The 17066-nt window shown below is 40.2% G+C and overlaps 2 protein-coding genes across 5 annotated transcripts; both read left to right on the top strand.

The window, feature by feature from the left end:
• The first annotated feature begins 6301 nt into the window (after window positions 1-6301).
• On the top strand, window positions 6302-9667 carry LOC144632011 (isatin hydrolase-like). The gene is made up of 3 exons (XM_078490594.1): window positions 6302-8136; window positions 8440-8611; window positions 9122-9667. Exons 1-3 carry the CDS (start codon window positions 7795-7797, stop codon window positions 9385-9387), a joined length of 780 nt encoding a protein of 259 aa, XP_078346720.1. The 5' UTR covers window positions 6302-7794; the 3' UTR covers window positions 9388-9667.
• A 1439-nt stretch (window positions 9668-11106) lies between these two features.
• LOC144632556 (isatin hydrolase-like) lies at window positions 11107-16608 on the top strand. Of its 4 annotated transcripts, none has more exons than XM_078491225.1 (4): window positions 11107-11187; window positions 14120-14469; window positions 15094-15265; window positions 15978-16608. In XM_078491225.1, the coding sequence occupies exons 2-4, from the start codon at window positions 14128-14130 to the stop codon at window positions 16334-16336; spliced, it is 873 nt and encodes a 290-aa protein (XP_078347351.1). In that variant the 5' UTR covers window positions 11107-11187; window positions 14120-14127; the 3' UTR covers window positions 16337-16608. The 4 variants fall into 4 exon arrangements, with proteins under 4 accessions (XP_078347351.1, XP_078347352.1, XP_078347353.1 ...); XM_078491226.1 differs by having other exon boundaries at window positions 11122-11187; window positions 14123-14469; XM_078491227.1 differs by lacking the exon at window positions 11107-11187 and adding an exon at window positions 11635-11729.
• Window positions 16609-17066: the final 458 nt, after the last annotated feature.

The following is a 17066-nucleotide window of genomic DNA, read 5'->3' as shown; positions in this document are numbered from 1 at the left end:
TTTTGAGTTCAAAAAGAAAGGTAGAATTAGATAATGCTTCATTTATGTAGCGCCATATCACGAGTTCTTAGGTGTTTTGCAAAATTAAGGTGATACTTCTGAACATTTGACCATAGGCCGTTTTACAGATATCCTCTTTGCCCCCTTCGCATCCTATAATATATATTTTTTCTTTTATTATGGTAATTGCAGAATTATCACAATAAAAGAATAAATCATTTCAATGAGCATTATAGGATGCGAAGGGGGCAAAATCATTGTGGCCGCCGTATCCGTAAAACGGCCTATGGAAAACAAAAAAAAAAGTTTTTCCTGGGTTTCCGGTTTGGTTTAGTTCCGGGGAAGATTTTCAGACTTCCGTGTTGATTTCTATTGTTCTGTTAGGACCAGTAGGCAACTGAATTAAAATTCAGTTTCCCAGAGTGAGTCCCGGCGACCCTACCGCTGACCAACCGCTGACGGATCGCGGAGCCGGGGGTCACTCTGGGCTCGAGATTGGATCACCCACCGTTCGCGCTTGCTCCCAATCCTCCCACTCATGCTACGCACTCGCTCCCAATCCTCCCACTCGCGACTCTCTATCAGAATCCGCGCTCGGTTATGCCTGTTTCCATCACACCCAGTGCTAATTTCTGGCAAACATCAATCACACAAACAACTTCTATGCACCACATGAAGAACTAAGAGAGCAGAAGCACCCTAAATCGCAGTTTGAAGTGTCAGAAAAAAAATCTTTCCGATGAGCAATAACCACAAATCCCCGCCTCTTGCCCACACTCCCCAACCCCCTCACCTCAGCTTCTGCGTCCCTGTCGCCGTCCGCTTTCATTTGCTTAAAGTCCTTGCGACCCTCAACTGAACGCACTTTTGGGCGCCTCGACTCGAAGCGGTGACTCTATCTGTGCGGCTGTCGCCCTCGGATAGGTCTCAGTCTGGTCTCGGCCGGTTCGGTAAGTTAGAGACTGGACTTGTTCTCACGGATGTGCTGGTGCTCTGTTGGTAAAATGGTTGGTCTATCTAGAACTAGAATTGCAGTCCGGAACAAATTTGCCTCAGGCCAAATGCTGAGGAATAAAACATTCGGCTGTAAATTAAAAAACGTTTTGAATAGCTGAGAAAATCTTCAAACAATACGTGTATTTGTTCGAACCTCATACCTACAATATTGCGCAGTGCGAACCAGGACGGCGAAGCGGCTGCTTTACCTTGCCACAAATTGCCACCTTAGACACCTTAATAAGTCACATCTGGCCTAGTAGTTCAGTCGGTAGAGCAAAGGTAAACAGATGTAATCCGGAGGTCTTGGTTTCGAATACCCCCGAGGTCAAGGAGTTTTCTTAGCCTCGTGTCATCGTGTCACGGTGTGGTCCCCGATTTCCTTTCTAGGGCAAACGTCAGTAAACGTTTAAAAGAAAACTCCTTGGTTATCTTACAGCTTTCTAAATTTCCCTAGAGATAATTCTCTACTTTCCATCCGCTATAGCTGTTCTAAAAGACGATTTTGATTTTAAAAACTACAGACTATTCGGAGTTATTACAACTTTGTTTCTCCTTGACCTTCTTCAAACAAGGAGCTCGACGTAGCCTGTGTGTAGGGGAGGGGGGCAGCAGTACATAAGCTAGCTTGACGGAGCTTCTTTGCTAAAGCTGAGTTAAAATTTAGCTACTTTTCAGGAGCTACTTTTGTTGCTCGACAAAAGTTGCGTTATATTATAGCGTGACATTCGCAACGCGACATACGATACCGTCATCGATAAAAAAATAAGAATTTGCATTTTTAACTTAGGACTTTAAATAACTGTTGGAGATTTTAACTTATCAGTACTGATAGCCTGCGTGGCCGGCCGGCGTTCAAAGGGGAAGGAGAAGGGGAGTTCGAGCAAGAAGCGCGAGGTGCGAGAAGAGAGGCCAGATAAGAAATGAACTTACGTTCTAATTCGCTTCGCTCAACCGAACGTAAATAATTTTACCCTTAAATTCCCGTAAACAATCAGGCAAACAAGAAATATGGCAGGATTCGCAAGCGGATCCAGACAGTTTAATACATTATTAAAACGTTTTACAAGTTGCAGAAAGAATTTTTTTTTTTTTTTTTTTTTTTTTTTACAATAAGAAAAATCATGAGTGGTTACATTTCAGTATAAATTACTGGTAGAAATATCAGAACTTAGATAAAATAACATAATTAAAGTCCTTAATACTTTGTTTCTTGTTGCCTGTTATCGAGGCTTTCTTCGACGTACATATCTTTGGCAGTGTCCGTCTTCCATTTGCCATGTACTTTCAAGTGCATTTCAGAACCGATTTGCTGTTACAAAGAACGGGTGTTATCCCCACGGAGCTTCAAACTATGGATACCGTAGTCGTCCGGGTTGAAACCTAAGAATTTCCCTGCATGAAATATAGGAGATTTCTTCCATCTCTTAGCGTATAACTGCGTTGCTCCTGTGAAAAACAAGTGGTCTAAACAAAGGGAGATTATTATTAGCATCAATACCAACTAAATTCATATACCTTCTTAGAACACTAATGGGGCAGTATCGAGATCCCGATTAAATGATATAGACATAGTCAACCCTCCCTGTAAAGTTCGGTCTTACTACGAGGCACAAACATCGTTATGTACTCACTAAAAAATTCATTATGGCTGGGAACAATATTACGTAACTAAATACAACAGAGAAATCCGGCGAAGGCAACTGAACATAAAGCAGTTCCCTAAGGTCCTTTAAATTAGAACCTTCCTTGTTGCAGGAATCAATAAATGGTCTAATGATCTGAGAAAAAGGCTTCACTTCCATAACTAGAGTTGGATCGAGACTGTGCCATCACCCTTATGATCTGATCAAAGTTTGAAGAAGGTCAAAAGAGGACTGGCTCCAATGCTCTACTTGAATTAAATACCTGAAAAAACAAAATAGCAAAACACTATAAAGTAAAGGGGGGGGGGGGGGGTGGAATTTAAGGTTGGTGCAGTACATAAATAGAAGATCACGTATTTCAATATTTAAACGCCCATAATAAGAAGGTGCAGTCACCTATGACAACGCTAATAATGCCACCTTTCGATAAAGCCAGTGCCTACAAGATCAGAACTGATAACCTCATACATTCAATCTAGTAAGGCCAGCGCCCAAACAAAAACAATAACAGGTGCAGTCACCTAAAGCAAGACGAGTAATGCTACCTTACTATAAAGCCTGTGCTTGCAAGATAAGAACTGATTACCTCATACATTCGAACGGGTGCAGTCACCCTCTAGTAAGGCCAGCGCCCAAACAATAACAATAACAGGTGCAGTCACCTAAAGCTTAAGCAAGGCGAGTAATGCCACCTTACAATAAGGCCTGTGCCTACGAGATCATAACTCTGATAATCCTGTACATTCAAAAGGGTGCAGTCACTCTCCAGTAAGACCAACGCCCAAACGATATCATAAACAGGTGCAGTCACCATTTACACGAAAAAGCTACTTAGTCAATTGAAGCAAAACACGGATGCTAATCAAAATATAAACAATGTATGGATGCTGTCACCGTCGGTTGTGGCAAGTGCCTGCTTCCGTAGGTAAAGCTTAGTCAAGAAAGTCTATTCTAAGGGCAATGTCGTGCACATACCCCTTTAAAAGTGCTGGGATGCAAAAGGGAATTTAGATTCCTACCACGGGTGAAAGACTGTTTTCCAACATACATGCTTTTAGCGAATACTTATTCGTAACAAGAGACCAATAATGAGCCGAAGGCCAAAAAGGGTAGAACCAACAGCCTTTAGACACTTCATGTAAAGTGGAACCGTCGGGATGATAGAAACGGTCGGGACCACCCAAAACCTAACAAGTTTCTCCCCTGTGAGGTTGAATTAATAAGTCAACTCCCGGCGTATTGGGATTCCAAAACCAAGAAAAGAATCTGGGCAGCTTATGTTTCTAATAACTAGCGAAACAGTCTACAGAATGCGGTCCCTAACGTGCATCTAGAGACAGAAAATAAATCATCGATAGTCTACCAATCATAAGTGTCCAATAAGCGCCTTGTATAAACGGCCTGTTGATTAGAGCCCATTGTACTTCTAAGTAGATCCGTGACTGAATACAAATATCGAAGACACTTCTCGCCATTCTGCGAAATTCTAATTCCATACAGCCCAATTCACCGGTTGAGGCAGCGGCTTAATTATCATAAATCGTTTGACGTGTTTCCTTAAAAGCACTGGAGCAAATTATCGTAAGGAAAATTCCATTGCATATAGTTCCCTCTACATAGCAAGCCTTTAAACTCTGCTCACATTATCTGGCACACGTAACCGCTATAAAACCAATAACAGAACCGCAACCGGTAACGCTCGCGACAGAATAACTAGCACAATTACTCACAAAACAGTGTCTGCTGTTAATATTCATGAGATTACTTTTCCAAAAATACAATTCCTTCTTGCAGTAATAATCTTGGCGAAATTCTAAATCCCAATGGTCATTGCACAAGGCGAACATGACGCAATGTCTAGTCATAATAATAATAATAATAATAATAATAATAATAATAATAATAATAATAATAATAATAATAATAATAATAATAATAATAATAATAATAATCATCATCATAATCATCAAAATCATCATCAAAATCATCATCATCATTCTAGCAATGTTACCAACCAAAAGTCAAGTGAAAATAATTTGCCCCATGAAGGAAGCCAAACTTCTCGCAGAGACCAAAAACTCCGAGTCGATAATTGATCAATGATGTCAAAATCTTAGTAATCTTACTGTCTACGATTTCCAAGTGCCCAAAACCGAATTCCGAGTGATACCTAACAAGTTTAAATTATGGGTGGATTCCCATACCGATTTATAAATCCTGCACTGGTCAAATCCTTTCTTACAGCGTACGTCGTAATGCAACAGCCCTGTCCTTCTTGAACTGTGGCCTAACTGTCATCTATAAAAATGGCTATAAAAATAACCTGTAATCTCCAATGTATCTCGAAGGCTTTTAAGAGCTTTGTGAATACAAAAAAGACGGTTGACAATCCAAACGGAAGGACGGTAAAGACATAAAATACTAAACCCCGGAATCAGGTGCTCGCTAGGAAAATCCCAGGAAAGTTGATGTTCCTGTAAAATTTCAACATTATGATACCCGTTTAAGATGGAAGGAAAACACGTAAGAATCCTTGAAAAAATAAGCAAGAGCAAGCTTCCAGTCTTCGTATTTTACCATTGCTTAACAAGACACTTACTTGTGTGGCGTGCGTAAGTAAAAAATTAACCACTTATTACCACATAGTAGTATTGACACTGATAAAGGTTAGGGTTAACTACCAAGGCTTGATGGGACCCTTCACAAACACGACTAGAAAGAACAAGCTCACGGTTGAATTTAAGAACAATGCACTTAGCTTGGTCCTCGAAATCAGCATAGCGTCTCAGGTTACGAGCTCAGGTAAACTGGCGAATGGTTTCAATTATACACAAGATAAAATAAGGACCGCCGATAGATTTGAGATTCCCGTTTTAGAAACATGCACTTAGTTTCCACTAAATAAAGTTTTTCTACAATTCCTTATACCTGCGCTAGTCCTCTTCAACACTTTTAAATAACTGACTGGTTTTACTGAATTCCTGTTGACTTATTGTAGGAAGGTCCTGGGAAGGAGGATTACTTTTGGACTGATAACTGTAGCATCCTGGTCAGAAGGCAGATTAGCGACCTTTGGCCCAGTGGCTGTATCTCACACATATGAGGCGTTTGAAGCCTTCGTAACGAGCATCCATTCGGTCTATAAACCAAAAATAACAAAGACTGCAGTAAGCTGGGTGGGAGGGTGGGTTATATAGCGAAGTATTAAACTGCGTGGATCGTAAGCGTGAGTGAATATTCAACGGTCGAAGAAAATATAAATATCAGGAACTAACCAATCACAGGTTTTGTATCGCACGTAAACGTGCGACACCAAGTGCAAAAGAATTTAGCATAACTAATTACTCTGAATACCAGCGGAAAATACATTTCTAACAACTTGTAACTTGAAAATTCAGCACAGTATCGATTGATTACAGCAAAGATATCGTTGACGTCATCTATTGTTATTAATGTGCCAACCATAGAACTATAGGCTAGTGAAACAAAGAGTTATTTTGTTTAACTTGTTGTACATTTAAATAACAAAGAAAATGTTTGTATTAAACAAATATCTTCCCTATTCTCAACTTCTAATGACTTATAAGATTAACATTTAATTCAGTGAGAGTCAAATTCGGACGTTACAAGTGTCGAATCAACTAAAACTTTCACTGATCTGCACGCTGACGCAGCAAAACAGTTTCTTTGAAAACCAATCACTTGATCATTGGCCTGTGAATTAGCTCTCCGGTCGATCTTTTTTGCCCTGCCCCAAAGGAGAGTAACTAATGTGCGAGCCTGCGAGCCGGAGCCACGAGCCACGAGCCGCGAGCCTCTTTTTGCGAGCCACTTTTTTTCTGTCATATTTTTTCATTTTTACCAGAATTTAAACGCAAATTCCCCCATAAACAAGCAAAGTATTACGTTGAAATTATACGACGATTGAAATACGAGTACACCTTGCAGGTCCTTTCAATTTACCGCGAAACCGAATCGCGTGACATGCTACGATGAAGTCCTTGTAAATAGTGTCGCATCATCGGTACCAAGCTGGGTCGCGGCTTCTTTTTTTCACTTCAAAAGCGAGAAACATGTCTAAAGGAAATGAGGTGATTAAAGCCATAGGCCTGCCCGCACCCCTAGAAAGTCAGCTTTTGATTCAGAAAGTTAATTAAATATTTCTTGGAGTACGTCGAACTAGTCTGCCGAATGCGTGTGTATAAAACAACTTGTCAATGACCTTCATTTTATTTCATGTTGTTTTTAACTTTCTTGAAGGAGTAGGTTGAAATTGCTGGTTTTAGCTTTATTAAAGGTTATAGCTTTACATTTTCTGATATTATTCGATTTCTTGATTAAGTTAGAATTCATTCGCGTGACATCCTAAGTTGCGAAGGGATTTGCTGAGATTTACAGTTATTCAGTCACGAACCGATTCTTCGTTCAGTTTGTCAAGGCCAGCCGGTGTATTATTCAAGTCTTTTGAAAGCGTTATGACAATATTACTGGTTCTGTTTCTATTGCATAGGTGACTTAAATCGTGAAATGGTCCAGCTCTATTTGTGGGAGCGACGTTTTAACAAAAAGCGCGACGAAAGGTCAAATAAACATGACAAAAGCGAGGCCATAAATTAAACCTTAGCCCTCCACGATTCTTATTTACTTTTTATCTACGCCGTCTCTGCTGTCTTAAAGTTGTCCTTCAAGGTGTATGTTCCTTAAAACAACAGGAAATGTACAAAGAGTTTGGAGAGACAATTTGTTACATTAGCGCGACTATTGTTTACACACGGACGCTTCGCCCCTATCTCTTCGCCGACAGGAAAGAAATACTGAACGGCAGAAATATTTCGGCTCGCATTTGAACCTGGTTGAACATGTTGAAGGATCATTTATAAAGGCTATAATAGGATATTGGGATTTTTTGGCGGTAAACGTTCGGGGCTCGCAAAAAGAGACTCGCGGCTCGCAAAAAAAGGCTCGGGCTCGCAGGCTCGCAGAATAGCCTCCCCCATTTGGAAGCCTGCTCGCAGGCTACTTGATTATTAAGTCGAGCTAGCAGATTTTCCAATAGTTCCCAACTTGCGTTATAATTTGTAAACCATCATTGCGACCATTTATAAGACCTGTGGCGTCGACTAACTTGTTTTCTGCTGTCTCGACAGGAATAATGACAACACTTGTTATAAAGCTAGCGTTAAGCGCACTGTTTTGGTTTCCAGTCCTGGGAGGACCACTAAAACAAGAGTGGATCGAGCTCTCTTATCCATTTGACAATGAGACCATTTACTGGCCCACCTCACTCAAGTTCAAGCATACCAAAGTGTTTGACGGTTATACTGATGATGGCTATTACTACTCAGTGAATGACATTAGCGGCGCCGAACACGGAGGCACTCATCTCGACTCTCCGAGTCATTTTGCTGAGGGCAAATGGACAACACATGAAATTCCTCTTGATCAGCTCATTGGACCTGCAATCAAGATAGATATATCTTCAAAAGCTGCCCAGGTAAAATGAATTTTATTTGGAAGTTAATCAATTTAGTTAGGTGATGACTTTCCAAGATTATATTTTTTTGACTTAGGAGACTTTATAGACCAGAAATATTTTCCTTCACATTGCATATTAAAGATACGCTGCACGTCTTTCTTCCTTCCCTTCTTTAAGTTAGCTGCAATGGTGTTGAGCGTTGTGAGATAAGATCTGCTCCATCACCTGGATTTATTTATGACTTCCTTAGTTTGCCGGTCAGTCACGTGGTACATTTTACCTCTGACGTAACTGTCATAAACTCTTTCGATTCTCTTCAAGAATCCTGATGCCCAGCTGATGACAAGTGATTTGGAGGCCTGGGAAAAAAAGCACGGAAGGATCCCTGATGATGTGATATTGTTGGTATTTACTAATTGGGGAAGACATTGGCCAGACAAGAAAAAGTACCTCGGAACTGACACAGATGACCTTAGCTTGTTGCATTTTCCAGGTGTGAGATTAAAAAAAATGCGTTGTTGTTGTTATTGTTATTGTGGCTGCTGAAAAAAACGCACCCGAGTGCATAATTGAGTTATATAAGCACGCGGAGAGTTTTATGAACACGAGAGAAGTGCATAGAGAAGCACTAGGCGCAGCCGAGTGCTTAACGAACTTCCCAAGTGTTCTTAAAAATTCCCAAGTGCTTATTTAACTCAACAATGCACGAGGAGAAAGTTTTTTATTTCTTTTGTAAAATGTTAAAAAATTACGCCCGCTCAAACGCGTGCCGTAAGCCGCGTACATTATAACTCGGTAAAGCATGCGCGTGACGTAAGCCGCGTGCATTATGGAGCTATATATAATGAAGACGAAGTGACCAATCATACCGCGCAAAATAGTTATAGGTATAGATTTGTTGTAACTCTTGGTTGCATTCATGAGAAGTAGCTTAACTTGTCGAGATGTCGATTTTTGTGTGTAATGGCTCTTAAACAGCTAACAATAATGTTTTTGTCTGCAGGTATACACCCAGATGCCTCTCGCTGGTTGGTCAAAAATCGAAAGATTAAGCTAGTGGGAATAGACACTACATCAGTTGATTATGGGCAATCAAAAATGTTTGAATCCCATCAAATCCTCTACAAAGAAAACATCCCTGGCCTAGAAAATGTCGCCAACATGGACCAGCTACCCGTAAAAGGTTTTACAGTGTATGCAGCACCAATGTTCATCCGCGGAGGAAGTGGGGGACCGTGCAGGGTGTTTGCCCTTTTGGACTGTGCGTGATGTTCTTATGGTATGTTAAGGGCTGTTCACAAGCGTTTTGGCAACTTTCATTTTTCGAGCAACTTTTTTCCCTTCGGGCAACAACTTGGAAAGAGTCAGTTTTTGCAAAACTTTGTTGTTGTTTTTTTAATGGCAGTTCATATGGTAACTAGGCCGATCGTATTTTTCATCCCTTAGGCAGGCAAAATACATCAAACCGTTACCGTATTGTTGTTATACTGTACGTTGATTGCAATCATAATAAAGCACCGATGTCACTTTCCATTGAAAAAGCACTTGTTAACCCTATTAAAATAGACTGAGTTCGTTTCTGTTTACTGTTTACTCAAAATAATATAGTTTGTAGTTCGTTCTAGGGCCCAATGTGTTATTGTCTGTACTTATACTTAAATGAAAAGACGTTTTCATAACACCCAATGCTAATAACTGACAAACGTCAATCAAGTGACCAACCCCTATTATTTAAAAGACCCGAGTAGTCCCTCGTTTTTTCACAGGGCCAGATTGCGAGTGCGCGGAAAAAACACTTCGCGCGAGGCTATTTTGTCGCAGGCACGCGTGCTCGCCTACTCAGCTGACCCTTATAAAATCGTAGTATACCTCTATATAGCGGCTACTTGCCCATTCCTTCCAAGGCTAGGGTGACCGCTTTTAATTAGACTAGCCAGCGACACGAAGGATTGTGGCTAAGCCTACCCCCCGGGGTCTCCCATATGAAGGGGAAGGGAATGCTTGTCGTCTCGCTTAGTATTGTAAATTACGGATTTTGGACTCATTTTGGGTTTTCAGGAAATATCACAGAAAGGAGCTGGTACAAAGATCAGGGGCGTAGCCAGACTAGAGGCCCGTAGGACCGGGCTTACAAATTTTCGTATTTTTTTTAGAATTTTTGTGTATTTTTTAATGTACGATAACGATACTTCAGGCTGAAACGCTTTCAAGATAAAATGGAAACAATCTGTAATCTACCTTAGCATTATATAATTCTCAACTACCCTTTCGCGATGAGATCAAGGCTCATCTAGCAAGTGCAAACTCGGGAGCCTTCTAGATCATCCAGGTGACAGACAAGCGCACAATTGTATGCGCGTATAAGTAGAGTGCGTTTATTTTGGACAGTGAGTAAAAACGGACACAATTCCATTTTTATGAAATGTTATAACTTAGGTGCTGTGAAATACACATAACATCAGCAGAAAATAAAGGAGAATGCATTTTTCAGAGTTTTGATCCAGTGAAAGAAACAACCTCGGTAGATCACCTCAGCCCCAACCTCCTTCGAAAAGCAGCCCCTACGGGTTGGCTACGCCCCTGAGACTTATGTATGTAACACATTTCCTTTGAGATACGGCGTTACCAGTCTTGTGTCGTTTGAGTATGTCAGGTGCTTCTTTCTGATCGCGGTCGGCGGCTAGGATCGTTACTCGGGGAGTTTGCTGACAATCATACGCAGTTCTAAAATGTTTTTGAAAAAAATATAGTAGGTATTAGACGAGCTACTTTATGCACATTCAAAGCAGAACCGGAGGCAAATAAACTTCTCGGGTTCAAAAAACAACTTGTCTGCATCGCTTAGAAAAATAACTTCGTCTAATTAGTCGACCTAGCCTGGATTCATTCAAAGGCGTTTGATATACTTTAATCCGGCTTTCCCGAGTTCATTTAGAAAGGTAGGAATGGACAATTTGTTGGTCTGCGTTACTTGAGGTCAGTGGAAATACGATAAATGCAGAGTAACGCTTGAATAACACTGCCTTTGAGTCACCGTCAGCCGTTCAGTTGACATTTCTGATTAAGAAGGTAAGGAAACGTTCTTTTTTTCCGTTTTCCTGTACGGGTTATTCATGCAAGTGTATCCGATACTTTTTGGATAAATAGTTTTAAGCGCTACAAAGCTCTTAGACTTTCACTGCCTCTGAGAAATGGACAAATTCATGCTTGAACGGTCAGTGGCACGCGTATGCATAAGCCCCGACGTAACCACTTGAACTAATGCACAGTTGTACAGTATGTTTTGTAGAAATCAAGAAAAGGTCTTTTTAATTTAAAATTAATCAGGCTAGTTAAAGATAGATACGGTATATATACTATTAGAAAGTGATGATTTTATCCGAAGGGCGATCGGTTGCCTGTATTTTACCAATAAGATGCAAATATGTATAAGCAGGTGTTGAATTAGCTTTGTTTTCACACATCGATTTACATCTATACAAAATGATGTTTGATTGGTCTGTTTAAAATAAATACAGACTTCAGGCCGCCCATAAAATGCTGTGTCACGCAATTACAGTTCATCATCTGCCGTAAAGAGCCCTTTGCTCTGAGAAACGTCCACTAAAAAGGTATATTCTTTTTTAGACTACAAGCATGTAACCTAGGTGATATTTCCCCTCAAACGGAATTACCAGCCTTCTAACTTCACGTGATTAACATAACAACCCCAAATCGGCCAAATGTGATATGATCAATCCCTTTGTTTTGTGGACATTGGACCCCCGGGATTGGACCAAAATCGACTTTTTTCGAACACTAGTTCCAGAAGTTTTTCTTTTTATTTCTTAGTCAAATTTTGAGCTACAAATAAGCGAACACGACTCGCGAAGCGACGCTTTGACAATCGCGATGGCTTTCTCGCGTCAGTAAAAGAAAGAAAACATCTGGGACAAGCGTTCTTTCGGCGACTCTACTGCTCAAGATCAATTTCGCTCACATTTTGTTTCTCTTAACTGGAAATATTTTGTAATCTAGATCCTCTAACCTGTTAATGATAGTGATAGAAAAACAGCTTGAAACAAATATTCAGCATTTACTACAGAATTAATTACCGTCTATGCATTTTATGGTCAGCAGCACATGGAGATCACGCAATGTTTGGGTGCTACCAAAGAAAGCAAAAGAACTCTCGCAAGATTGTCGAAACAGTGTCAAATACGAATGCCCTTCCCCCGTTCAATGTCAACGGACGAAAAAAAAAACTGCTTACGTGATGTCTTATTATACAAAAATGAAAAAAAAAACTGGTTCTGTTATGTTTTGCATAAACCTTTTTCAAGATAATATCTATCTTTGCGTTGTTGAAAATACCGCCATTGTTTGCACAAAACGATATTGGCTGCGGTCACATCTACGACGTAACTAAAGTTAAACTACAGTTAGTCTCAAGTTACGTGACGTCATACCTAACTTTAGTTAGTGCTTTCGGTCGTCTTTGCGGTCACACCAATGCAGTTAACTATAGTTAGTTCTGATTAGCTTTTGAATAATTTCGAATTTAAATTAGTTCATAACAGCCCTTGTTGTTGATCTGTGTCTAATTGTTCCTCTATTTTTTCTATTTTTGCACGGCATCACGGCGTTGAAGAAAATAAAATGAAGTAAGGATGCTAAACGTCGAAGAATTCCAGCTTTACTTTTGCTAACATTGGTGATATGTAATGTTTTGGCATGTTGTTTTTCATTTTTCTCCTTCCCTTCACGCTTTGTTTTGCATATTTATGTTCATCTCGCACGTGCAAAAAGAATTGTCGCATTCTGATTGGGTTTTCGTTTGTAAACTTAAGACTAACCCATGAACCTTGCTTGGGTATAACTATAGTTATTCTGTATTGTTTTGGATCAGCGAGGCGTAAATTTTCTAACCATAGTTAGGGTGAACGAAGAGGCGGTCACATTAGCGAAATAGCTAACTATAGTTAACTTCGTCTTAACTATAGTTAGCAGTCTAGATGTGACCGCAGCCATTGGTTCGGCAAAAAATATAAACAAATTAATCGTCAAAACATGCGTTGTCGTATTGCTCTGAGCATTTCTTCAATCGCCTCTGTTTCTGTGGCGTGATGTAACGTCACTCCATTTTATGCCCTCGTAAGAGGGTCTCAATGGGGTTAACCGTTAGCCGTAAAACGGCCAAAAAGTTAGCCGTTAGGCGTAAAAAATGGAAAAATTTAACTGTTAGCCGTAAAATATGTTAACCGTAAAAAATCGGTCAGTAATTATTAATAAGCCAAACTAGTTCACTTCATCGTCCCAGAATGGCCCTGAGACCTAAAATATGTTTTTCATTAATGGAAATTAATTTTTAACTTGTTAAAACAATGAAAATTAACTTTTAACTTCTGTTAACCGTTATGGAAATAAATTAACCGTTAGCCGTAAAAAACCCAAAATTTTAACCGTTAACCGTAAAAGCCACCACCCCATTGAGACCCTCTCGTAAAGACCAGTTTGACCATTGCTCCGGCCGGGGCTAATGAAAAGAGTGGTAAGGGGGGGGGGGGGGGGAATGGTGGTAAGGGAGGGCATACTAGACTACGTTTCACGAAAAATAAAACGGACCTGTCACAATTTACGAAAAATAAAATATTGCCATTTCACGCTTCACGGAAAATCAAAGGGAGCGTTTTGAAAAATCACGGTTCTCGGCTGGTATGGAAATCACGATACACGAGAAAAAAATTGCCATTTCACATTTCACGGGAAATAAAAAAGGCCGATCACGGGTCACGAAAACACCCTTTGAACGCGCGAGAAATTTTACAGTTGTTGTTAAACTTAAAGTAGTACACTCAATAACTAAAATTCTACGTAAACTGGCATAAATGAACACTTTTCTATAAAGCCACAAATAATGTAAAAACACAAATAAAAAACAAACCTTCGGAAGACCCAAAACCCAAAATAGTAGTATAGAAACTGCTTTTGATCAATCGTCCACATTTTTTTATTTATTCAGCAGGAAACATGAACACCATTATGGTGCGACTAGCGTTCTGTGCCCTCGTTTGGTTTCCGTTGCTAGGAGAGTCGAAAGAGTCGCCATGGATTGAGCTCTCTTACCCATTTAACAATAAGACCATCTACTGGCCCACAGCAGAGAATTTCAAACACATTTTAGAGTTTGAAAACTTTACCGATGCCGGATATTACTACTCTTCTTATCAAATCAGCGCCTCTGAACACGGAGGCACTCATCTTGACGCGCCGAGGCATTTTGCTGCGGGGAAATGGACAACTGATCAAATTCCTCTTGATCGCCTCATTGGACCTGCAATCAAGTTAGATATATCCTCTAAAGCTGCCAAGGTAAAATGTATTTTCTTTAGTAGTAAAAAACAGGCCATGTGTAATTAAACCAAACTGAATCAGAACAAAAGCAGAAAAAGGAACATTAAAAAGAAGAAAAAAAACAATTTCAGCTTTAGAAGTAGCCTTCAAACTTCTTGTTTGTTAGCACTGGGATTATTGCAGCTGTTTTTTGGCAAACTGAGGCGAATATTCGCTTAGGAAACTTTACTCATTCCCGTCCTCAGAACTCTTTTCACCTGCACAGCCATCAACGGCGCACAGCGCGCAGTTCCCGCCAAAAGTCTGATATTCCTGAAATTCCTCAACTTTTTAGTTAAAACATTAGACAAATACTGAAAAGATAAATTTTGTACGCTGTCGCTGCATACAGATTTTAATAACAGTTATCCACACAGTATATCAGCTCAGCCTAAATTTGTGTCATCGACTGCTTTCTACTTACCTTTCACAAACGTCTTGCATAGTTTCGTATCGGGGGTTACGTATAATTTTTTGGGTTTATCTGCTTCAAACTCTGTGTGGAGTAGTGCTAGGATTCAGACTTGTACCAGGTCTAATTTAGCCTTAGATCCAGAGACGGCCCTGAACCTGAATGTGTATTGTCATTTTTTTTGTTCAAAGAATCCTGACTACCAGATGACAATGAGTGATTTCCAAGCATGGGAAGAGAAACACGGGAAGATCCCGGATGATGTGATACTGCTGATATTTACTGGCTGGGGGAAACACTGGCCTGACCGAAAGACGTATCTTGGTACTGATACGAAAAATACTTCATTGCTGCATTTCCCAGGTATGCGCTTAAAATAATCAATGCAATTGATTGCTCATTATAAAACAGAACGGGTTGTGCAACTTAAAAACTCATTTTTGTTAAGAAAGTGACGGTATACTTTTATCCCGATGGGGAATTGGGCCGGGGAAAAATGACGGTACTCAGAAACTATTACTGAGAACAAAAGATCTTAAAACCAGAAAATACTTGTCAGGATCAGTTACCCTTGTAGAGGATCATCTTTATTGACTACTTATCACTGGTCATTTCAGGGTTAATGTAAACAAACCTGAAACTATTCAAAAGAGATGAGATAGAGAACTTTATTTCAACTCGGGTTGATGAGGCTGATTAGGCCTCAACAACCCGAAAGTACAAACTTAACTTGATTTTAAGAATCCCAGCTGCTAGGAGGCCATCCTAGGAGACCAAAGGGAGTTAATCGATGGGATGCGAAGTAAGCCAAGAGGGAAATCGGAAGCTTGGTTTACATTTTCGTCGAGTCCACCTAACGCCACTGGGTCTCCGAGAAAAGTTCGAAGCAAACCAGTTGGCCATGTTATAAGCATGGTTCAGGACATTTATATTATAGAGCGGTTTTTAAATGCGTGTCGTAAGACTAGACCCAGAGTAATTACCGGATTACTTTCAACACTCAATTGAAAACCGCTTTAAAAGATAAACGAGGTTCTACTACTCATCTCTGAAAGAGAGTCGTTTCTGTTCACAGGGATACACCCTAACGCTTCTCGTTGGTTGGTCAACAATCGTACGGTTAAGCTATTGGGGATAGACACAGCATCCATCGACTACGGCCAATCGACGTTGTTTGAAACTCATCAAATTCTCTTCAAAGAAAACATCCCTGCCCTGGAAAATGTCGCCCACATGGACAAGCTGCCTGCAAAAGGGTTTACATTGTATGCGGCACCGATGTTTATCACTGACGGAAGTGGTGGGCCGTGCCGAATATTTGCCCGTTTGGATGAAGAAGACAAGAAAGACTGCGTCGAGAGCGTTGCTGTCAGGTTCCAAAGCAAGGTTATGCTGTTGGGAATAGCTTTGCCCATGTTGTTCGTATTTCTGTAGTCTAGCAAAGTAAGCATCGCAAGTTTGCACACTAGATCCGGCTGTTAAAAAGGTGGATAGCGCTTTCTACCGTATAAATCGCTATCCATTGCATAGTGCGTTTTCCAGTGGATAGGTGGCCATATATGAATCAACTGGGGCTTTTTGTTTAGTTTTGTGCACCATTATTAAACCACTGTTAAACGTAGGAGCATCGCTGATAGTTATCACTTGCTTAAAGCAAATGAATGTAACAACTTTGCATGCAATAAAGTCACAATATGGATGTGGAATTGCGAGTTTTATTCATTTTTGATTGGAACTTTTACTCACGCACAGTACTTTACACATCGAAAAAAATGCCAGTTCGACATTTAAGGGTAACCAGAAGTTCTAAATTATGGAAGCGAGTGTGGCCTAGTAGTTAACGTGCTAGACTGAGTGCAATCTTGACGTCCCGGGTATAAATCTTCCTGTATGCCTCTAAATTGATTTGTGTTTGGAGGTCCCGAATTTCACTCCTCGACGCTTTTAATATAGCCAACATTCGACACACAAATTAAATAACGATGCAGGAACGGTGTTTTATTCAAAATCAGCCATTGCTGGGACCATTTTCAAAAAGCCTCCTATTATATCTTGTAAAAGAGGCAAATCACTGACAGACACACTTGTTAAGAGAAAAACTTTGAAGACACAATGTCCCGCGACACGTCGCAAAATAAACATACACTTTAGGAAGTCTGTGTAG

The sequence above is a fragment of the Oculina patagonica genome, chromosome 12 (assembly GCF_052425735.1).
Source record: "Oculina patagonica isolate OP01 chromosome 12, crgOcupat, whole genome shotgun sequence".
Classification (NCBI taxonomy): Eukaryota; Metazoa; Cnidaria; class Anthozoa; order Scleractinia; family Oculinidae; genus Oculina; species Oculina patagonica.
The sequence above is the reverse complement of the archived record's forward strand: the minus strand, read 5'-3'. Positions and strand labels throughout refer to the sequence as shown.

Bases quoted from the DNA above. Each gene is read 5' to 3' on its own strand.
- LOC144632011 (XM_078490594.1), top strand. From the start codon at position 7,795: ATGACAACACTTGTTATAAAGCTAGCGTTAAGCGCACTGTTTTGGTTT. The intron at 8,137-8,439 runs GTAAAATGAATT...ATTCTCTTCAAG, and splicing joins TATCTTCAAAAGCTGCCCAG to AATCCTGATGCCCAGCTGAT. The intron at 8,612-9,121 runs GTGTGAGATTAA...TTTTGTCTGCAG, and splicing joins TAGCTTGTTGCATTTTCCAG to GTATACACCCAGATGCCTCT.
- LOC144632556 (XM_078491225.1), top strand. From the start codon at position 14,128: ATGAACACCATTATGGTGCGACTAGCGTTCTGTGCCCTCGTTTGGTTT. The intron at 14,470-15,093 runs GTAAAATGTATT...TTTTGTTCAAAG, and splicing joins TATCCTCTAAAGCTGCCAAG to AATCCTGACTACCAGATGAC. The intron at 15,266-15,977 runs GTATGCGCTTAA...TTCTGTTCACAG, and splicing joins TTCATTGCTGCATTTCCCAG to GGATACACCCTAACGCTTCT.